This window comes from Candoia aspera, chromosome 2, assembly GCF_035149785.1.
Source record: "Candoia aspera isolate rCanAsp1 chromosome 2, rCanAsp1.hap2, whole genome shotgun sequence".
NCBI lineage: Eukaryota > Metazoa > Chordata > Lepidosauria > Squamata > Boidae > Candoia > Candoia aspera.
The window spans coordinates 186,085,801-186,109,880 of NC_086154.1; the positions used below are offsets into that span (position 1 = coordinate 186,085,801).

The following is a 24,080-nucleotide window of genomic DNA, read 5'->3' on the forward strand; positions in this document are numbered from 1 at the left end:
CATCACTGTCAATCAAACAAGCCATTCTTTTATCATGATAGGACTTTCTGATTTTAACATATGCTGTGGTTCTATGGTAATTTCATCTCTCAGTTTCCTAATCAACCTAACCTATCATCCTCTCAAGCCACAATCTCTGTCTTTGTTTTCATTTACTCATGAAGGCTTCATTCAGTAGGACGACACCTGCATGACTAGGGATGCATGAATGCAAAACTTCAAACTGAGGTGCTTGCAAAAATGGATCCTCCTACTCATATTTTCACAAGACGATCAAGTTAGAATGGGTTTTGCTCAAAGCTGTTGCAAGCAAGCTAAATATGTTTACTTGGAAGCTGTAGGGATATCCTTTTTGGTTCTGTACTTCCTTTAGGGAAAGGGAGGGAGATAACGGGCCAGCGGTGCAGCCAAATAACATTATTTGCTATACCTTATTTTAATCTTTAATCTTTTAATTATTTTGACTTGGATTTGGCACTGAGTATAACACTTGAGGGCTATGATAGGTGAGCTGCCCTGGATGCAGGTTTGATGCCCAGGACTGCCACCTGTATGGCCAGTTCCTACTGTGATGTAGCAAAGATCAAAGCCTTTGTGCCACTTTAAGAAGCTGTTTCCTTAATTGCATCTCAGAACGAAGTAGCAAAGAAAAACTACATCTTGCTGTGGTTAGGAAATGGAATACGGATGAACTGTCTGAAAGAGTTCACTCTGTAATGGCTTTCCTATTATACAGAGTTTATTCATACCCTTTGAAACGCTACAACTTATTATGTAAACATAATTTTTGTATGGTAAATCTCAGTTTCAGAGAAGCTAAAGATGATAAGTATTTTAGAGAAATTAAGGAAGTTAGGGATTAGAATTGTTAGGTACATAGCTCTCCATAAACAATTATACTAGAATAATGGAATTTGGATTGGACACCATGTATAACAAACAATTCTCATAACAGGCAAAAATAGTGATACTCAACTTTTCCTTTAAGTGCCAAGTTTATTAGCTTCAGGCAGTCTTTTCGTTAGTTATTTCTGCCATATGTTTTTTCTCTCCCCTTTAAATCCAAGCTAATGTCATTTAGTGGGGTAAGCTATCAAAACCAGCTGAGTCGCCAGTAGATTCAGGAAAAAGAAATACATATGCAGGAGCCCAGTGCTTGAGATCCATATGTCTCTGCTTATGAAGCAGACGTCAGGCAGTGTAAAGTAAATGACACCTGATGCTTCCTGTCTTAGCCTTTCTCTCTAAAAACATGATTCTCTGCCCCAAATGTAAGTGGTCAGCAGGAAATGTAAACAAGCAGGCTACTACGTTAGTCATATGAAAGACCCCAGCTGTGAATTTTGATACCTTCTCAATTCAAAATGGTTTTACATCTGGACCTCATTTCCAATACTTCTCCTACAGAGCCACCCTTCCTTTTTAAACAAGAAGATTGAAGGCTGATTCTCACATTATGACTACTTTGGTGAAGCTGATGGGAATCTCTGTGTTGCAGCAACTTTGCCCAGTGGCTATAATCTATGAAAAGTGCATAGCCCTTGGAGAACCCCAAAGAATTTCCATCCTATTGCCAGTTGCCCCAAGAATGTGTGGTGCCTCTAGATGGAACATCACCATAAAGAAGTATTCTTTGCTTTCTACATGACAACCAGAATGCAAACCCTTTCTACAAGCCATATCATAGTTTTAGCTGTGATGCACAAGAGAGGTGTGCAACGAAGGTCTGTCAGCAAAACTGAAAAACAGTAAGAAACCAAGGAGTAAAGGAGGAACAGCAGCATTGTAAGCATTCTAAACACACAGTTCCATACTCCATAGATGCTATGGTTTCACCAGGCTTTCTGTGATAAGAGAAGGCTGGAGATGCTATTACTGACCATGGTTTTGGAATATCATTAAGCACTGTTTATATCTAATATAACCTCTAATCGGAGAGTAGAATCATTGCTTGACATCTTTCAATGGGTTCAGTGCATGAACTCTCAGGAAGCCACGCTCTCGGTCCCAACCTGCCAGTCTGTCCAAGCTGGTATCATTTGGTATTAAAAGTTGCTGAGTCACCAGTAGATTCAGGAAAAAAAAACCCTGCTGCTTGAGATTTACATGTCTTTGCTTACAAAAGTAAATATATTTGCCTTTCTCTATAATAGTCTCTATAATGTAGGAATAACAATGCAAAACTTTGAGCACATAGAAATAGTTGATGCATGTATCATTATTATTATTATTAACATCACCACCACCACCCTGTTTTCCTTCCACCATCTTAAGTTGGCTTACGTGGGGAATCTCCTTTCTTTGTATCTATGCAATGCCCCTGGTAGGTAGGCAGTGCTGAGACCAGCCTAAAGTCACCCACTGAACATATTTAGCTGAGGGCAGGTTTACACCTGGTCTCCCCAGTTGTAGTCCAACAGCTACATAATATTATTAAATGATATTAACACTGGTTGTACTTGAAACCTTTTTTAAATACCACCACCACATTATTTTATTATTTCAGGGGCTTCTTGACACACATTTCAATGAGTAGAAAGAAACTAGATTGGATTTAGAGAATTAGTGTGAGGTTAATTTATAAAACATCCTATATGCTAAACATTGACCAAGTCTTCCTACCATTTTGCAGCAATTTCAATAAAAAAAAAGGAAGAAGAAGAAATAAATAGTTTGAAATCTCAAGCCTCTGACTTTGAGATGGATCCTGGCTAAGTTAGCTGGATCAGGGAGACATGACTCAAGTCACGCTGATTTCAGTGAAGTCTAAATGCAAAAAACAGTCTGGATCCAAACAAGTTAATTACACAGTCAAGTGTGTATGAAACGTAGCAGTGAAAGAAGTTGCAAATTGAACTCACCTCCACCACAAGCCTCAGAGCATTCAGTGAAACCTTCATATTCCCAGTCATAAAGTTCATCAAAATCTTGTGAGCCCCTAGAGAACAGATCAGTCTCTTCGCCAGTTTCTCCATTGCAAGGACCACCATAACAAGCTCGTTCAGACACTGGTTTGGGCCCTTCACATTCATCAATGGGCAAATCTGCCACAGACTGAGAGAAGGATAGCAGCACCTGGCACTTCACCAACCGCACCTGGATGCCCACCCCACAGGTCACAGTGCAGGCCGACCAGTCCTCAGGAATAAACCTGTGACAGTAAAGCCAATGTGAGAGGAGAAAGACAGAACGTAAGAATAATCTATGGGCTGCACAGACACACTTCAAAGTCATTCACTGCCCCCTCTCTTCAAGTGATGCAACTACAGAAGTCCTGTCCTTGGTTTCAGGGTAAGCATACTCATGGTTCAGACTAACTACAGAACACAGCCTTTGCTCTAAGGTCAATGGGTCTGCTCCTGAAGATCTCAAAGCCGCCTTTATTTTTATGAGAGCACAGAAAGGCACTTTAAGGACAGCTGCCCATACCTAGGGAAGGAGTGATGTGGGCAAATGGGTCCAGTTGGGTGCATTAATACTTACCATTTGCTTTAGCTACATGATCTCGGGTGGAGATGAGGTTCAGAATTTTAAAGTGTTTGTGTGATAGACAGAACTTCGACATTTGGAATATTTATCTGGTTAGCTAATTTACCATATTTGCACCATCTTTCTAGAAATATCACCAAGGCTGTGTACAACACAAATAACTGTAAAGCATGTAGTAACAATACAACAGATTAAAAATTAAACAACGTAAAGTGGCATTGAAAGTCTGCTGCTAACATTTTTAAAAGTTTAGTTCTTATCCTTGAGAACACTGGTATATTTCTAGCTAAAACAGCTAAAGATCTGTCTATTGGTTTCATCCTTTGTGCAACTGCTTCAAATGAAAAATCTTGTCTTTTAATAATAAATGTTAATAGTATAAAAGCTTGCTTGATGCTGCAAGCTCCCATTCCAGCTCCCATTCTATTTATTTGCTAACGTACTGCTAACATAGATGTAACATTTCATTGTGAAGAAAGTTGGTCTTATTTCCCAGCAGAGCAAAATGGGAGAGATGATCTTAAGGAAAGGGTAGTCTCAAAATTCTGTACTCCCCTGAATTCCTCTTAGAGGTGTTGTACCCTATATGATTATTGTGACAATTTCATTCTTGGCAGAAGGACTTTATTAAAGTAAGTTCCCACAGCAAACAAATTAAAAATATTCTTCTCACTACTACCCATTTGCCCATAATGAGAACAAAACACACAGATGTTTTTCCAGTAGGTGTGATCAACTGCAAAAACTATATTCATTATTAATGATGTTACCGTGTACTATAATAATTCATAACTGAAATACAGGAAATATCATCAGGAGGTTTCTGTGTCCTGAACAGTTATTTGGGATGTTGAATTATGAGACTAAAAATGTAGGTTTATACTACATAATAACTGGTTTCAAAGCATAAAGAAAACTTGTAGGGCAGAGAGCAATACATTATACCAGGTTCGGATTAGAAAGTCAACATTTGCTAATTATGACTATATTTTTAAGCCTAGTGATAGTTCTGCTTTGCTAAATTTAAGGAAGAATAGGAATTATGTTTAATCTATCTATCTATCATCTCCTTCTAAGTTGGTTATAAGCAAGTGTTACCTTTCAGCTATTGCACAATACTTTCTCTGCTTCACAAAATACATCACAATTTATTAATCCATATGGAGTTAAAACTCTTGGCAAATCAGAGCTATGAATAAATGGAAGTTATCAGAAGTACTGGTTACACTGATTATGAAATTGGATAAAAACATTCTTGACTTTAGAAAACTGGAATCACTATGTTAATTCTTGGAGTGCCACAAATTAATGTAGTAAGGAACTCAGTATTTAATCATCATGTAGATCAAACTGAACTCTCTGCCTCTATTTCATGTTAAAAACAAATGACAATCCCTAAAATTTGTGCATGTATTTATTAGTTTTTAATTTTGTTCCATGCTGATTTGAAAGGGTTTATTCTAAATTTTAGAGCCTAAAAGTATTAGGGTCAAAATAGGATGTGCTTTCAGTGTTATGCAGCTTCAAAAAAGACTTACTTGCTATTCCACAACTGTAATTTCACAGTATTTATAAACATCTCCTGTCGTTTCTTGGCTTCCCTCTGTGCAAGGCTTTGGATCCAATTTCCATAAAGATGCTTCACAGTACGTGAGAATACAAATGTACCACCTCTCTGCCTAGTAGCCACAGTAGCTGTGGCTTTTTCCAGAATTGCTTGGCAGTTCCTGCTTGAAAAAGTGGTGGAATGGTGCTACATTCACACACATACACAATGCACTCTGAAGTGCCCTTTGGGAATTAAATCCACAGTGCTGCACAGCCCTTTCTATTGTAGTACATGAGCATTCAAGCACAACAATTAAGAACACAATGTTTTTGGAGAAATTAAACAAAAACAAACTGCTCCCTTTTCTTCTATGGACTGAGGGTCACTTGGACTGCTTTTTTTATGCACTTCTAAGCTGTGGGTTAAACCGCTGAGCTTGCCGATCGGAAGGTCGGCGGTTCGAATCTGCGTGACGGGGTGAGCTCCGGTTGCTAGTCCCAGCTCCTGCCAACCTAGCAGTTCGAAAACATGCAAATGTGAGTAGATTAATAGGTACCGCTTCGGCAGGCAGGTAACGGCGTTCCGTGTAGTCATGCCGACCACACGACCACGGAAGTGTCTACAGACAAACGCCGGCTCTTTGGCTTTGAAACGGAGATGAGTACCGCCCCCTAGAGTCGGACACGACTGGACTTAATGTCAAGGGAAACCTTTACCTAAGCAATTTATAATTTTGGCATAAAAGCAAGGCTGCATACTTTGAGGCCCCCTTTCCTTGTGATATTTCTTCCTTCAGAAAAATATTGAAAAAAAATGGGTTTCAGGTTCAAATTCCATGTTGAAAAATATGGCTCCTCAAAGAAAAATCAGCTCATTAATAAACTAATATTGTAATGGACTCTGCTATTTTAAACAGATACTGTGAGAATAACTATCTTACTTTGTAGGAACAATGACATTAGCTTTTCTTTTAAATTCCCTACAACAGAGTGCAGCAAAACATGTTTAAAATTCTGAGAAAATAGTGACAGGAAGAATGGAGAAGTCAAAAGAAAAAGGAGCATATAATTTGATCACGATTAGTTTGCTTCCCTAATTGTTTCAATGGACAACAGACAACCACCATGGACAGTTAACTTGTAATCTCTTATCTGAATGAAAGCAGCAGAAAGCACAAGAGGAAAAATATACCTTTAAATATAAAAAAATGTAAACAATAATATAATTATTAAACATTTTAGTACTGACTGAAGTGCCTTTTTTCTCAATTTCTCAAATGTATTTTCTTCTATTCCAGATAAATATGAATAAGAATTTACATAGCACTGTGCAATATCTCAAAGGCTGCAGGTTCATCATTTGGAACAATTTTTTTTTTACCATCGGCAAAAAAACTGGAATACTGAATTCTGATGCTCAAACTTCACTTGGAGGACCAAGTCATTAATATTTACAATAACAGTCTTACAGAGCAATTTACGAACAGATGAGTCCAAGCCTAAATATATCAGACAAGACCTTTTTATATAATTTTATGCTACCTCTAAAGCAAGGATGCCCAACTTTTTGGGTGAGTGAGCTCATTTGAAATTATTGACATTTTCACAACATGCTTATTATGTTGAGTGTGGACAATCATAGAACACCTCTATGCCAAAAGATAAACGACGCCTTGTTCTTCACCCCACCTTCCATTTCAACTTCTAAGAAATAATATGTAGGAACCTGTATCAGTGATTCCTCTGACAAGGAGCCCAGAGATGGACAAATTTCTCTAGGTGAAAGATAGGTCCATGTGGGAAAGGATTGGTGAGAATAAGGAGCTGTGACTGATGGTGGGAAAGCAGTTTTTCTCAGGAAGTAGAAATTCTTTTAGAGGTGTTTTGTTCAGGACCATATTCTGGCAGTGGACTGGGCCACCTTCTCTTTCTTACTTCAGTTTTTCTCTCCTTTTCTGCCATTTCGTTCTGTCTCACATACATTCTTCTTTCTTCCCTGCTCTTCTGAGAGGGACAGATCTTTTTGTCAGTGGTTTAAAATGATTACTAGCCAAACATTTCTGGAAGAAGGTCAATGGTTACCCATTCCTGATTATTTCCATGCAGATGTTTTTTTCATTGTTAAAAAACAATTTAATACAAAAGCAAAATAGAGATCTAGATAAGCATTTATGAACATTACAGTGGTTGGAAATACTCTTTTTTCTATCCCTAAACTACAGTAAACACTTCCCACAAAACAGCTAAAAATCAGAACCCCGTAGCACCTTTTCTAACATTTTTTTTAAAAAAGACATTATGCTACCAGACTCCTGATTTTTTTGTCATCATAGGCTAAAATAGCTCTCCTCCTACAATGTCCACATAACTCCTAAGAGATCTTACATCCAGACATAATATTTTGAATTTCTTTTATCAGAGTTGTAAGAAACCAGACAAAATCATGATATAAATCAAACTTCAATTTCTTTCCCAGAATACCACACAAATGTGTAAATTATTCCCATGAGTTACAATAGAGAATATTCACAGCTCAGGGTTGAACAGTGGGGACCTTGGTACCTTCTAAGCTGAAGTTTATTTGTAGACATTCCATTATCCAACCAGGCGACAGCATCAAAAATAAAATGGCTGCAAACAAACATTATAGCTCAGAGAGCACCAAGGACTCCCATGAATTAGCCTACAAGTCATTACACTGAGCTGGTCAGACAAAACTAATCTCACAATGACTTCTGTTCACCTCCCAGAATACCTCAGGCATATGCAAATTACCTCCATGAATAAATGTGGAGGTTATTTACCTTGAGCTGGTCAGACAAGACTAACTTTATTATACCTTATAGTGACTTCTGTTCACTTCCCAGAACACCCCAGGAATATGCAAATTAACCCACAAATTAGCCTGTAGGTCATTAACTCAATCTCATCAGACAAGTCTAACTTTACTAAAGCTCACAGGGACTTCTGTTCAACCCCCTCCCCCTCAGAATACACCAGAAGTATTCAAATTATCAGAATCACACAAGCAACACTGGTTTTGGTGAAGACTCCTGAGAACACCATGAAATCAAACACACGAACCACTAAATAGATCAGCCCAGAGTTCTCACTGGAGAAACCATCCACCTGGCTCAAATTATTCTACTTCAGACACACGACATGAAGAACCAGCTCCCTAGACAACCTCCACCACAGCAAGGAGAAAAAAAAGAACAACAATAAGGCTTGACTTAGTCACAGTAACAATAAATAAGCCACTGGAATACCCGATTAGAAATATTCCAGAGAAAATCTACTTATTAACTTGATAGCAGATAAGCAAAACAAATCATTTCTTCAAGTTAATAGAGAAGTTAGTACCTTGAGCTGGTCAGAAAGTCTAACTTCACTACAGGTTACAGTGACCTCTGTTCATTTCCCAAAATACCCCAATTCACTCATGTGAATTATCCGCATGAGTGAGCCTACAAGTCATCACCTTGACTTGGTCAGACATTTCTAACTTCACTATAGTACACATTGACTTCTGTTCACTTCCCAGAATACACCAGGAATATGCAAATTAACTGTACTTGTCGGCATTCAACACTGGCAATGAGGCTGTGTCCAGGGCACTTGTGAAGGAGAGCAACAGGCTAGCTTAAGGAGTGCAAGGAGGCAGGGTCCTCACCCCTAAAAGGAAAAAATGGCTGGGGGAGCCCTCAGGAGGATCACTAGGGGCAGTGCTTTCAGTCTGCCTAATAGGAGATCTGGCACTGGCGAGATGAGAGTAGTTCATACCTGGACAACCACCCCTTTGGATCCTTATGGTAGAAAATATCAAGAAAGTTCATTTTAAAAAAAAGAACCTGGCTGTAAGCAAGCCTGGTCTAACATTTAATAGGGTTTGCTGCCGATTCTTGACATAGAAGAATCAGCAGCAAACCTTATTAAATGTTAGACCAGGCTTGCTTACAGCCAGGTTCTTTTTTTAATGTCAAGAAGTATATCAAGAAGTCTGGAAGACAATGACCTGGCCAACTGACTGGAAGAGATCCATATTCATACCCATTCCAAAGAAAGGAGATCAAACAGAATGTGGAAATTATCAAACAATTTCATTAATTTCACATGCTAGCAAAATTTTTCTGAAAATAATTCAACAACATTTGCAGCCTTACATTGACAGAGAACTACTAGAAGTCCAGGCTGGATTTAGAAGAGGACATGGAATGAGAGATATAATTGCTGATGTCAGATGGATCTTGGCTGAATGTAAAGAATACCGGAAAGATGTTTACCTCTGTTTCACTGATTATGCAAATATGTTTGACTGTGTGGACCATAACAAGTTATGGCTAATATTACAAAGAATGGGAATTCCAGAGCACTTAATTATACTCATGCGGAACCTGTACACAGATCAAGAGGCAGTCGTCAGAACAGAAAACGGTGATACCGAATGGTTCAAAATTGGAAAAGGAGTGCGGCAAGCTTGTATACTTTCACCCTACTTATTCAATATGTACGCTGAACAAATAATTTGAGAAGCAGGAACGTACGAAGAAGAACCGGGTATCAGAATTGGTGGAAGACTCATTAACAACCTGCGATATGCAGATGATACAACTTCACTTGCTGGAAGTGAAGAAGACTTGAAGTATTTGCTGATGAAGATCAAAGATTGTAGTCAGCAGTACGGACTACACCTGTCATGAGTACTGATGGTGAACAGGAGGGGGCCACTATCCAGGGGCAAAAACACATGCATAGTTTAGAGAGTTTGAGCTGTCATTCAAAGGGACACAGAACAGACCCGTCTTGACTTTTGGGGGTTTATCTGTCTGGGTTTTCCCATGCTTCTTCAGTTTGGTAGGATTTTCTACTATAGCAATAATAAAGCACTAGAGACTTCTTCGTCTCGGCGTGGTTCTTGCTTAGTCAGGGCAACACCTGAACGTGAAGAAGATGAACACACTCACAAATGGACCAATAAACAATGTCATAATAAATGGAGAAGAAATTGAAGTCGTCAACAATTTCAGTCTACTCAGATCAACGATCAATGCCAAGGGAAGTAGTAATCAAGAAATCAAACGACGTATTGCGCTGGGAAAATCTGCCATCAAAGACCTATCTAAAGTTTTCAGAAGTAAAGATGTCAGTTTAAAAACAAAGGTGTGTCTGACTCATGTCATGGTCTTCTCAATTGCCACATATGCCTGTGAAAGTTGGACATTAAAAAGGAAGATAGAAGAAGAATTGATGCATTTGAATTGTGGTGTTGGCAAAGATTATTGAAAATACCATGGACTGCCAGAAGAACAAACAAATCAGTTTTAGAAGGAATACAACCAGAATGACCCCTCGAGGTGAAGAAAACTAGGCTTAGACTCTCATACTTTGGGCACATTGTCAGGAAAGACCAATCGCTTGAAAAGGACATCATGTTTGGTAAAGTTGAGGGCCAGCGGAAAAGAGGAAGACCTTCAATGTGATGGATTCATACAATTACCGCAACAATGGATGTAAACATTGGAACAGTCAGGCATATGGCGCAATGGCGCAAGACCAAACAGCATTTCGTTCTGTTATACAGTACATAGGGTCACCATGAGTCATAAACGACTCGACGGCAACTAACAACAACAACAACAGCAGCAGCTGCTGGTTCTAGGCCTTTTTTCAACCATGTTATTCTTTGTGAATTTGACTCAAGAGATGCATGCCAGAATTTTTTTTCCTTACTGAATCAGTACCATCACTTGGTTAATGCCATCTGGTATCCAGATACTACTGTTTGTTTCCTTCAGTTTTTAAAATTTTATTTTTACAGCTCTCACCACACTATTTATGGCAAAATATTAAAAGCTGGATATATTGTTAGCATACAAAATATTTTTTTAAGCATTTGAAAATGAAATCTTTTAAACTCTTTGCGTCTAAAACTCTCTAACAAAACAAATCCGATGAAAACCATTCCAGTTTGAATGGTGCAGCTCAAGCTGCAGAAAGGCTATTAAATTAGCCTCCCAAATGCACTGGAACCTATGGAGGCATACAGTACAAATCTCCTTTTTTACAGCAGAGTTTTTCAAATGTCAACATACTGTAACTGGGAGGGCAGAAGCTGCTAGGATTCATCTGTGTGGTGATTGGGAGCACCAAACTCCTTGGAAATACCCCAACTTTTTCTCATCTAGTCTTAACAGGCTGCAAAAAAGTCAAGATGGCTGCTGTGTGTAATCAAAGCCCTGGGGCCACGGATGGGGCTATGGAAATCATCTTGGAGAAGGCATCCAGAAGCTGTTAGGACAACTGGCATAGAAGAAGCGTGTGTTAAGCCTAGGGTTAACCTTTCTCCCCTGTTCAGCAGTTAAGAAGCTGAAGAATGGGGTGCAAGTAGCCAAAGGACTAGAGGAATTAACAAAAATGGAGGCTGAAGGAATTTTGCTCAGCTTTACTCTCTCTAAGGCAGGGTTTCTCAACCAGGGTTCTGTGGACCTTAGGGTTCCGCGAGAGGTCACTACGGGTTCCCTGGGAGATCATGATTTATTGAAAAAATTATTTCAAATTCTGGCCACTTCACATTAAAGGGGTAAGTTTCATTCGTTATTTTTAGTTCAGGAAACACTGTTAACGCATAGATACAGGCCTAGCCATGAAACGAATAAAGTTGAGAAAGGCTGCTCTAAGGACATCTCATCTGGAAAACAGTGACTGCTGTGCATGCCCTGCCAATAAAACTGCCAAGGCTGCCGCTTTCCTCCCCCCAGTAGCTTCTCTGCAGCCAAAAGACCTGTACTTTGCATGGGATTTATCCTCTCCCTTCTGGACTGCAGTGGACTGAAGCTTCATGGAATTTGCTACACCAGGAGCGTCCATGTGGGGAGGGAATGAGCAATTCAAGATGGCAGCCTCAACTGTATGACTGAAACCCACCTCTTTTCATGGGGATCACACCTGCAATACTGTGTGGCCAACCTGTCCTTTTTGACACTCCTGGCGTAGCAAATTCCAAACAAAGCCCCTGTGTCTTAAAGGGACAGTTACAAATGAAGTCCACTTTTAATTAATCACCTACTCAGTGTCTTTTATGAGCATCTAGAACCTCTGCACTTACAGACTTTACATCTGCTCATCTTAAGAAAAACGTGTGGTTTGTAGGAATGAGCATATTATATATCAGTAAATTTAATCTGTAAAGAAAACATTTAATAGTTATGAGAGCAGATCTTCATGAGGGATTGCCTCTTGCTCTTAATCTGTAAGTATTCAGTATCTCGTCTATTCTTGATTTGGAGGACAGTATCCAAAAAGCATCTAACCCAGCCTTTCTCAACTTTCTGACCCTGGAGGAACCCTTGAAATATTTTTCAGGCCTTGGGAAACATTCAGGTTCAAATATAGGACACAAGTTAAAAAATTATTATATTTGTTTCATGTGTATTCATTATTCTCCTGAGGAGTACTTTGGCCCATTTTAATAATAACTCACTGGATTTTATGTCTGCCATGCCCAGCTTTCTTGTGTCAGAGATACTTTTTATGACATAAAAATATCTCTGTTTCAAAGATGCCATGAATCTATTTTTCAAAGAAACCCAATGTAACTTATTATTACAGCACAGGTTTCTTAAAGCTAGAGAGAGTTTCACATTCGTATTTTAGTTGTGGTAGATGTACACAATTGAACTGTGCATATTTCTGGACTTCTGGTGTCCTGTGAAGGAAGAAATAGAGCATCATTTTATGTGGGAGGCACGTACTTCAGGTGCCTAGCTTATCTTTTGCGCAGCAGCAATGGAGGAAGAATAATAAATGATGCTTTCATGGTCAGTGGCAATGCAAGGGCTACATGGAGGGACAGGGGCATCAGGGATCAGTGAAGTCATGATGGAGACTTCTTGTTTTGATGGCTGCTTAAGCAGTTGCCTCTCTTTATTTTGCTCCAATCCTGTGGACAAAATTGCTCATTATTGATAGTTGAATCATGAGTGATTTATGCCCACAGACTTAAGATGGCCTAAGAACTTGGACATAGCATTATTTTAATATGATGCCCTGTAAAATGGAGAAGATGCTTCCCCCTCTGTCATCTTGAGCTAAGAGTCTACTCCAGATAACAAAGAAGGGGGGCTAGATGCCCTTATGCACTCTATTGAAATCCTAGACAAAGAGGAGGGGTGATGTCTCCCTCCCCAGATTCTGCCAAATTAGATTGAGCTATATTGACCCTTGATGTATTGCTATCCCAAAAAGAAGAAACAACAAGCTCTGAATTAATATTGAAATTCCAGTCAGCTTCTAAACAGATGGACAGATTTGCCAGTCTGGAAAATGGCATATGTGGGGTCCATGGAGATCCTAGAACTGTGAATGCTCAAGCTCTTAAATGTATACAGATTTGGAAACCTTGAAGAGATGTTATTTCTCATGAAACTAGAATTAAGACCTTAAAAGTAAAAAACAATTTCATGACAAACTCATTTACAAATCTGCAAGTTATCTATTTAAAGTACATGGGGAACAGAAACAGCTTAAAAATGATCAATTTATCTCTGGATTCAGAGCAGCAGAAGCTTTTGTTAATTTGCATGGATGAAGGTATTCAGGAAATCTCACTGCCAGATGTGAGATACTGCCAGATGTTGAGATACTGAATACTTACAGATTAAGAGCAAGAGGCAATCCCTCATGAAGATCTGCTCTCATAACTATTACATGTTTAAGTCCTGTACCAGAGATCACTGTTTATAACTTAAAATAGCATGGAAATAAAATAATGATTTACCCAGATCTTCCTTTGAAAGTGCTAAAGTTAAGACTTTGATTTGGAACATACACTGGCAAAAAACAAGAAAGTAAACATTTTTTTTAAAATCCAGCAATCTTCTACCTTTCTCTTGGAGAAGAGATTAAAACATTTACACATTCATTTACTACTGAGAATTCTTATTGGCTGTCCTTATTTGATGAATAACAATCTTGCCCTTTTTTCTTCTTCTCCCCCCACTGTTTTTTTTCTAATAGTCATTGCTTCTATTATAATATATAGTTGGGAAAGAGGGGAGGAAGTAACCAAACTGGAGGTTTAAAATTGAGTTATTTTTTCTTTCCTTTCCTTTTGTTTTGCTTTTTAAAATATTGCTACAGCTGGTAGGTATTTTCTTTATCACTTTTTTATTTTTGTATTATTTATAATTTCTTTTAGTTTAGATCCATATTCATTATTTAAATGTATTCTTTTTATGTATTGATATTTATTACATTCGCTACAGTATGAACTGTCTATAATGCTGGGAAAATGACCCTGCGAAATGCTTTGGAGACATGACACCTAAAGTAGTCAGCTGGAATGTAAATGGACTCAGATTTTAAGAAGTGACAAATTTGTAAGCTAGAAAAAACTACAGCCAGATATCATTTGTTACAAAAAGCACATAATCTACCTAAAGGACAACTTGAGAACTAGGACTCGGACTGGAAAAGCCTGTATTAGTGAATGTTCAAATAAAGCATGTGGGGTAGCTATTAAATTTAAGAGCAATTCTAAAATTGATGTGGAATATGAACATTGTGACAATGAAGTGACCTTAGCAATAAAGATGGCTAATGTCATTGTTGGCTGATCAACTTTTAGGGCCCCACCAAGAACACTTTTGAAGTATTTCATAGATTTTTTTTCTAATTATATTCTGCAAACTATTAACACTTTATTAATGCTAGCTATTTTAATTTAATTTAGATAGAAATAAGATAAGAAATCATTACCTCTTCTCAAAATTGGAAAGTATTGCAAGTATACACATTGGAATTTAAGCTAATAAAAATTCTGTCATTTTAAAAATCAAAACATAGAGTGGTGTTCATCAACCTTGGGAACTTTTAAGATGTGTGGACTTCAATTCCCAGAATTCCCCCAGCCAGCCATTCCCCAATACATCTTAAAGCTCCAAAGCTTGAGAAATACTGACAGAGAGAGTCTACTTTCTTTTTTCATGCACATTAAAATTGTTTTAGAATAGATTATTTTTTATTTCTCCTGCTCTGATAGATCAAGTTGTAGATTCCTCAGTAGCCCCCCCCCCAAAATCAAATGGCACAACCATTAATGTCACAAGAAAGTACAGATCCAATTTTATGTATGAAATGGCAAAAAGCCCCTGGACCTGATGGATTTCCAGTTGAATGGTACAAAACTTTTATAGACTTATTGGCACTTAGTTAGAAATACATAATCAATCATTTAATCTCTGTACATTTCCTCCAGTGTTTTATGAGGCTTATATTACACTATGATTAAAGCATGACAGTCTTTGTCATGCTTTAATCATAGTGTAATATAAGCCTCATAAAACTATGGAGGAGCCTACTACATATGCAAGTTATAGACCAATATATCTGCTTAACATGGATGCTATTAATATTTTAGCATCCATGTTAAGCAGAGATATTAACTGCAACACTCATCAGGAGACCACAGAAAGTAATAGCCCTTAATTCACCTATCCTAGGCTGGATTTATAAAAAATACACAAGCATCTGATAATATCCATTTGGCAACAGACCTGACAGCAGATAAATTGGAATTGGCTGTTCTAATTTCATTAGATCTTGAAAAGGCCCTTGATGTAGTTCAGATTGAATTTATGAACTGTATTCTAAGACGACATGGGTTTCCTATTTATAGATTACTGTTAGAAATTAGAATTTACAATAGGTACAGACTCCACAAAATACTTGAGTTTATATTTTTATCAAAATATATCACAATATATTGAAATAGTTAAACAGATAAAGCCAGATATGAAATGGGCCTGTATTTGCACCAGAAAAGAAAATATGCCAGGTAGGCAGTTGAGGCTGCCATGGAATATAATTTCAAATTTAAGGGATTTTCCTTAATATGCATGGTGGCAAAACATACCAACCAGACATGACGTCTGTGATACCCAGCCAATGAAGGTGTGGATACTGTGAGTGGCTGCATATCTCCAAAAGCAGGGTCCGTTTAGTAAAATTCATTACGCTAGAGAAAAGATTTAAAAAATGAAATGGTGTACAAATGTATTTTGACAGCTGGTAAAAAAAGCAGTTTTTGGCTAAACATAAAGAGAAATTTCTTAATTGCAGTTCTTATGGAAACTAGGAGGAAAAATTCCTTTAAGTCAAGGGAGCCTAGTGACATCCTTCAACTGTTGATGAGAAAAAAAAGTTTTCTAATAATCAGAGGAAAGAAATTCTGAAATCGTTTCCTAGTATAGACATGGGAGTCACAGCCTCATTGGCTTTAAAACTGTCCCACACAGATTTATGAGGTGTATTATACGATGCATTTAACTCTGATGGCTCAGTTGTGACCTGTAATGGTCAGGAAAAAGTTGCTTCCTGCAACATTTCTGATCCCACTTTCTGAAGAATCTCAGAGTTGTCCAAAGCAGAGATGAGATTTTGAACAACAGGAACTCTCACACAAGGTGACTTTTGCCAGGCTAATGGAAATTTCTCCTGGAAAGGCTTAACTGATTGACTCCCCTTGGTCTACCTCTCCATATTATTGCAACCATATGGAGACAAAGTGTAGGGATTAGATTCATTGAGATTCACAACACTGTAATGTGTGTGTGCATGTGTGTATGTCTCTGTGTGTGAGTAGTGCTACTTCAGTGAAGCATTATTATAAGAGGAGTTAATGAAGAAATGCTTTTCTAGGTATGGCAATGTCCATATGCCATAATAGAGAAATGAAACACTCTTTTATTTATGGTAGATCAAGGTGTGTAGAAAAAGTCTGGATTTTTTTGTAGGTACCTTTGGAAATAACGTTTTTGGCATGGGAGGAAATCTAGCAATAGTACAGTAGAAGATCAAGCATACATGAAAGAGTCAAGATTGGAGGTGCTTAAACACCGAGCAGCATAATATACAAAGATATATTCCAGATCTAAAATGTCATCATTCGGTAAAGTGAAATGTAGTGTTCTGATTATCTTTAAGATTTTCCTCTAGAAGAAAATGAAAAGTGAATCAAATCCATATGTACATATGAGTTGAAAGGTAGAAACTGATCTTAAAAATGCATTCAATAGTCATTCCTATCTGCTTGCAGTTCTGTACTTCTGATTTTTCTGAGCTGCTCCTTTAAAAATTGAAGCCAATTTGCTATCTTCATGGTCTTGCAACACGTATCAAAATACCATGAAAAGAAGACCTTCAAAAAGTTATTAAACCTTTTGGGGAAAAAAACGGTATTTTTCCCTTAGCTTTTTCCTTTAAAGATTTTTTGTTCTCTTCAAATCTGGTTGTCACATTTCACCTGGCATATCAGTAGATATTTACTCTCCAGAAACTCTGTCCTAGACCTTTTCCACTTTTCCTTTTGCATCAGTAGACTTTTGGTTGTTCTTTTCTTGGTCTTGAGAGATGGAGACATTTGCTTCATGTTTACATAATGGTTCTGTCTGACCTGAGAATCCCTGATTCCTGCTTTGCTAAATTAAGCCCCTGTACTCGCAGTTTATTATTTATTTATTTATTTATTTGATTTGATTTTCTCCCTAATTTTTTATTATTTTTATAAATAACTCAAGGCGGCAAACATGCCTAATACTCCTTCCTCCTCCTATTTTCCCCACAACAGCAACCCTGTGAGGTGGGCTGGGCTGAGAGCAAGGGACTGGCCCAAGGTCACCCAGTCGGCTTTCATGCCTAAGACGGGACCAGAACTCTCAGTCTGGTTTCTAGCCCAGCACCTTAACCACTAGACCAAACTGGCTCTCAGTTTCCCAAACGTCCCCTGTTGTACTCTGTACAGTGCCATTTTCCTATACAAGCATTGGGACTTTCAACTGAACATTGGAAATAGAGGAATGATGGCTACCTGATGAACTGTATGAGCTCAGAGAAACCCAAAATACAATTCTTGAATTTTTCTCAACTATATGCTTAAGGACCGAAACGTAACATCTAAATCAGCTTTCAGCAGGCCACAAAGAGAGAGGTTTGTCTGTAGTAACATGTTGAGTTACATGAATGATTTAAACCTAACATGAAATTTAAAGCATATGACCACATGAGAAGTCTGTACTATTCAAGCAACTAAACCAAAATAAAAGAAGACATCAGCATTTAGGAGAAGTACATTAGGTATAAATGACAAAAGCTGCTACAAGAGTACAGACCCCTAAAGATAATACTTCCATGAATTAATTACCCAGTCACAAAGCTATACCATATTGATTGTGATTTAATTCTTTATAGGCAATATACATTGGTAAGGACAATACAGATTGGATAGGATTTTGAAATCCATATAAAATACTTTAGCTTCAGGTAGATTTAAGTCTATTTCACATTGTAATTCATACATCATATATAATTGCAGTGTGCTGCTTGGACCCTCAAGTGTCATGATTCCAGCAAATCATGTCTAAGACTTACGCTGGTTCTTCGGATACCACTGTTCCCTCTTCCAACTCTTGAGCTTGCTTGTACCATGGCAGTTTAGCTTCAACAGGAAGTTTTTCTAGGAAAATAATGACAGGGAAATAGGAAACATGCAAAAATAATGTACTTTTGAAAAACTTAATCCACTATTGTAACTTATCTAAAGGGGAATTACGTTGCTTTTATTCCATATTTGCTAAGTATCTGCCAATCCACTCATTAGTGTACATAGAAAATGCTTGCACAGTATAAAGCTTCCTGAAATGTTATTTCACACCATCATACCTAAATTTAATAAGATGAGATAGGAATGAGCCTTCTGGCTAGGCATACTGCCTTTTGCTCTCTTCCTACAAGGGAAGCAGGAAAATGAGCACTTCTTCAATTAACTGTAGTTTCCTATTTCATCTAAATCAGAACAGTATGGTTAATAATTTTAGAAAAGGTCAAGATGTTGAACCAACTTCAAAACATAGGCAAATTATAGTTAATTGTAGATTTCTTGCTTTAGAAGATGGGCACTACACTTCATTCAAAACTGCCTAATTTATTTGATTGTGCAAAAGGAAAAGCATAGGGGTTGCATGTGAGCCAAAATATATGTTCCTATCTTGGCTTATTCTGTGGTCTCTTTATGTTTGGCACAGTTCTGTCAAATAAATTTATAGGCTTCACATTGCCCATACACTTCCCAGTGTGAAAGATGCGAGTTTTCTCTTTTCATATTGGTTCAATATATCTGGAAACCTCCAGAATGGGGAAGATGATTATTACTAGTGACGGGAAGTATACAAGTATACTTTCTTTGAAACGTACAAAGTGATCCCAAGTTAGCAGGTCTAGGCACTTCAGCATTGCTTGGTTGAAGGTGAAAAAAAGTCATAATAACTCTTAAAATCTATAAAAAGAGTTCTGCTATATTCCACTTTGATAGCTTATTATGACTGAGAAGAAAATACAGATGTGATGAGTGATGGTTCAACAAACAGAAACTAAAATTGTTCAGCGATGCCCTTCTAGTCAGAGCTTATCAGTTCATCAGCACTGTGGATTCAAAGACTGAGCTGAATAGTTTTACTGTCATTTTTGAGATAAAACAGTGCTGTTCTGTATCTTTCCCCTCCAAGATCAGTATTAGAGAAATGCATTAAAAGTATCTGATAAAATACTCAGTTGAGGAGCCAAATTATGTTCTCATAGGAGCATAAATCTCGACTCTGCGACAGAGCTGCATTGGCCCTTGAAAGTCAAAGGAAAAGGTTTTGAAAATCAGCCCATAGCAAATTGACAGCGCAGTCTAAATGAGCAGGAAATCACCTGGATTCAGGGGGCTGATGGGTTATTGCACTATTTGTAAAGCCTCTGACAATACCTTGCTATAAATATTTTATTATGCACTTATGTTTTCTCCTCTGACCTTACTAAACCACCAAAATCTTTCATGGGACCTTCTTCTTTTAAACTACTCAAACAATAATTTGCCTAGCAAGGTTGATTTAAGGATTAAATATAGCTGCACTAATTCATCAGAGGATCCAATACATTCAATTGACACTGACTAATGTATCTTTAGGATTGGAATTGGAGCTTTGAGTCCATGCAGAAGGTGACATGCATCCTGAGACACTTCTATACTTTCCTTCCCATGATACTGCCCCCCTCTCAAATCCGCCACGCAGGGTCTTTCAAAGTGCAATTAAAGATATGGCAGAAAACAGTCTGACATGAAAATCATCAACCTTAGATCTGTATGAAGGCATACTTTTCTTTAGTGCAGGATTGGGGAACTGAATTTGGTTGAAGGGCAAGACCCACACTTTAATGGGCAAGATAATATCAGACCAGTCTGTTACATCATTTAAGCCTGCTTCTTAGCATCACCCTTTTGTTCATGGAAAAGGATACAGGAAACTATAGTTTCCCAACTTCTCTACACAGAAAAACGTGGAGGATGGGTGGTACTAAGCAAACTGGTTTAGCCTGGATCCACACTGCAAGATTCCTACTGAGGAATAAAGGAGTGGCATGCTTCTTGTATGGCTTATACTTATCTTTTGAGGGAGAAAGGCAGAGAGTTACAGGAACATTTGTTAGCAGAGGCCCAGTTGGGCAATGGGAGATGGTGGAGTTAGACGAGAGATGGGACTTTGGGTGAGGCAGAGAATTCTTGCTTGAGGTCCCATGGTCAGTCTAGTCAACCTTTAAGGCCTGGTTAGGCCCTTGAGCCAGAGCTTCCCTATCCTTGCTTTAGGGCTTGAATTGGGGTGACTGAGCAAAGATGCAATAAATAACAAATACTGCTTGTCAGATTTCTACTTAAATATATTTAGTGGTATCATTTGATGACATATACAGTATGTATGACAATATAGCTTTTAGTGTAATTTATATTTGAGCAAGTTCATTAACTAAATTATTTCTATTTATATACTATATAGTAATTTTTATGGTAGTGGAAATAAGTCCTTGCTCTTTTTATCCCGTAAAAATATTATACAGCCTTCTTTAAAAAAAAAAAGATGGTACTTTTCCTGCCATGTTATGTTTGCAAAATACCAAATGTGTAAAATACCAAATGTGTATGTACTGGAAATGGTGAGGGCCAGCAGAAAGGAGAGCTTATATTTTACTTTGTTTATAGACTGACAGTATTAAAACTGGCTATTGAATAGTGAAATGATTCTGCCTGGTTTTAAAGACAGAACAGATTCAGGAAGTACATTTGTGAACTATTAAAATGGTTAATATTCTTAATATTTGCATTTAATCACCTCTACCTAATATCCAGGTAAAATTTTCAAAATGTAGGTAAGATGAAATAATGGGACTAAAACAATAAAATTTAAGATAAAATCAATCATAAATTTTCACATTAGAAAATTCACTGTAAAACAGAAAAAGTCTTTGCTCAGTCAAAATATAACCACCAAGAGGAATTCATGGAGAAAACATTTTACAAATATGGATACAGCCATAACAACGAACCAGACGTTCCATACAAGCAGACAGTCTGGGATCTGGGAGGGACAAATTTAAGAGCCACCATAACTGTTGGAATTATGGAGTTGGAGGGGGGCAAAAGGTTATAAGTTAACCTTCTGATAATGCAGGCATCTGCTGGTTCAACGTTTTTGATATTTAGATCAAAATTTAGAAATCAGGCTGTAGATCAAAAGCTTCTAGTAGCTACTGCATAACCTTCTCAGAAAGTCTGTTTCACCATCAAAACCATCATGAAATTTCAGGACAATCCAAGGCTTTTACTATCTTTGTCATTCATTGCTGGATATATAGCATCAACACTGTTGGCTTTACTTCTGTCATGATTACGTCCTCACAAAAAATGAGAATACATTCCAGAATGTATTGGACTAGGGATGATTGGACTTGTAATTGAACAAATCTGGTGCTGTCTTATCGTAAGTCCCCCACGGAAACACAAAGGTAGCCCTAGAATCCTCCATGTTGTTTGGGGGAAATATTCTTGATTTCCACTGCAGATAGATTATATGTTGTATGTAGGACACAAATAAACCAGTGCTGATATCTTATACTGCTTTCTCATGTGATCCCACTAAAAGATGCAGCCACTTTAGGTGTTGCAGACAGGTGCTACATTTGTATTCTCAGGTGCTCCAAAGAACTTTTTGGAGATAGAATGTGTAGTGCTGTGCAACCTTCTGCTTACCAGTCAGTTGGTGTCTACTAAAAACCTATACAAGGCTGCCAAAGCCTCTGTTGGATACCACTGTCAGTCTTACTAGCACACGATTTCCTATTCATGAAACGAATCTAAATTGTTCATTAAATAAAAGATGCAAGAAATTTATTTCACTATCTCCCTCCCCATTGAATTCAAATAAAGAAGATGTCTTGTGGAGACAATTTCCTGTTCTATTTTGTACATTTTAAACTGACTTTACTTTAATTTCTAGAATACTACATTATTTGCATGAAGTTCAAATAGTTATTACTTAAACAATAGAAATGAACATGGGGAAGCCCTTCTAACAGGCTCAGAAGGAACTGTTAACAAGAAAACCAGAGTCAATCTTAGTATTTTGTATACAATTTATATATATAAATTGTATCATACCTTACTATATTTTTATGTCCCAAATTCTTATACCTTAAGTTACAATTTTACTTGTATTGTTATATGATTTTATAGCTTGTTTTATTCTAATCATGATTCTTTTGTTTTGTTTTGCTGGTTCTGGACCGAAATAAAATGACTGACTGACTTAGTATTTTCGATAGATACAGAGTGTTTCCATAAGCAAGAATTAAAGGATTTAGTAATGCTGGTGCTAATATTAATAGTTTCTATAGCCATACATACAATATGGAAGGAGGCTTCTATGGTTAAAAAAAGTTACAGAACATTGCAAACAATATTTCTATGCAGCTAATTAGCCCCCTAAAGCAGGGGTGCACAAACTGAGCACCAAGTCAGGAGAGAAGATCTGCCTCCCCCACCTCCCTGCAAAGCTTGTAACTGAATTGAAATGCTTTAATGTGACAGAAGGGGAAAAGTATTCAATACATGGAGAATAATACTAAGTGTATTCACTTAATTTAGATCAGTTCAAGTCATGTTCAGTTTCAATCTGAGACTAGCTTATTTCTTTCTATTCAATCAGTGAACTTTATGAAGAGTGATCCACAAGCACCCACAAGCCAAGTACAATACCTGGACCCCGCCCCCCCACCCAAATGCTGCGCTATCTACTGCAAAGGTGGATCCTACTCTTTAAATGACCATAAGCGCAGTGACTGTAGTTTTCTCATTACACAGGACCACAATGAGGGTGACCCGGTATTTATGCTCCCACTAATTCCTAAAAGGTATTTATCACGAGAACCTATTTCACTTCAGTAGTACACAGCTCTTGGCAAAAATTAGCAATTCACTTGCAGAACCAAATAGTGGCTAATGGATAATTCTTCTCAGCCAAAGGTCAGGGCATTAGTTCAGAAGAGAAGTGCTTACTGGAGCCAGAGTTCAATTTTGGGGATATTATTAGCTAAACTCTTGACCAGTGGATCCACATCTGGTCGAGAATAATTTGTCCCTAATTTTATTACCAAAGTATATTAGCCCTTTTACTTCCTTTGTGGTAACAGCATCTTGTTTTCCTCTGTCTTAAAGATACCCTATTACGGACAAGTAGAGCTTTTGTGAGTTCAGAGTGATTACACAGGCTTAGAGTTCCTGCCAGGAAATCTGTTTCTGTCAAAGCATGACAATCAGTATTGGCTCACTAAATGAAGCCTTAGACCTTAGCTCTCAACTACACAACCCAAAAGTGCAATCACCCTCCCACTGTCATGTTCACTGATTCAATGTAGTTTATACATTGTAACGTTTCACATGCCATGGCACTGATGCGCGTTTCTGTTTGGGAGGGAGCTGCTGTGAGACCTTGTACCAAGCTCTGTATGTGAAATCAGTACAATGGAATGTGTTTGGAATTATGTTATCTGTTCAAGGCCTTTTCCCGCAGACCATCAGAGACCGTTAGGAGCACCTGGGATTGTGAACTTGAGAAGATTCTACGGGGGGAGGGATTTCGTTTGCACCGAGGGTTTTTAGTTTGAATTTGGCGCGC

General features: G+C 37.8%; 1 protein-coding gene across 1 annotated transcript in view; it reads right to left on the reverse strand.

Moving 5' to 3' along the window:
* ADAMTSL1 (ADAMTS like 1) overlaps window positions 1-24,080 on the reverse strand; it is a 588,401-nt gene that overhangs the window by 85,061 nt on the left and 479,260 nt on the right. Inside the window, exons 14-15 of the mRNA XM_063295031.1 lie at window positions 18,463-18,547; window positions 2,862-3,151 (exon numbers count right to left, since the gene is read on the reverse strand). Of these exons, the coding sequence (XP_063151101.1) occupies window positions 2,862-3,151; window positions 18,463-18,547 (375 nt within the window). The remainder of the gene's footprint in view (window positions 1-2,861; window positions 3,152-18,462; window positions 18,548-24,080) is intronic.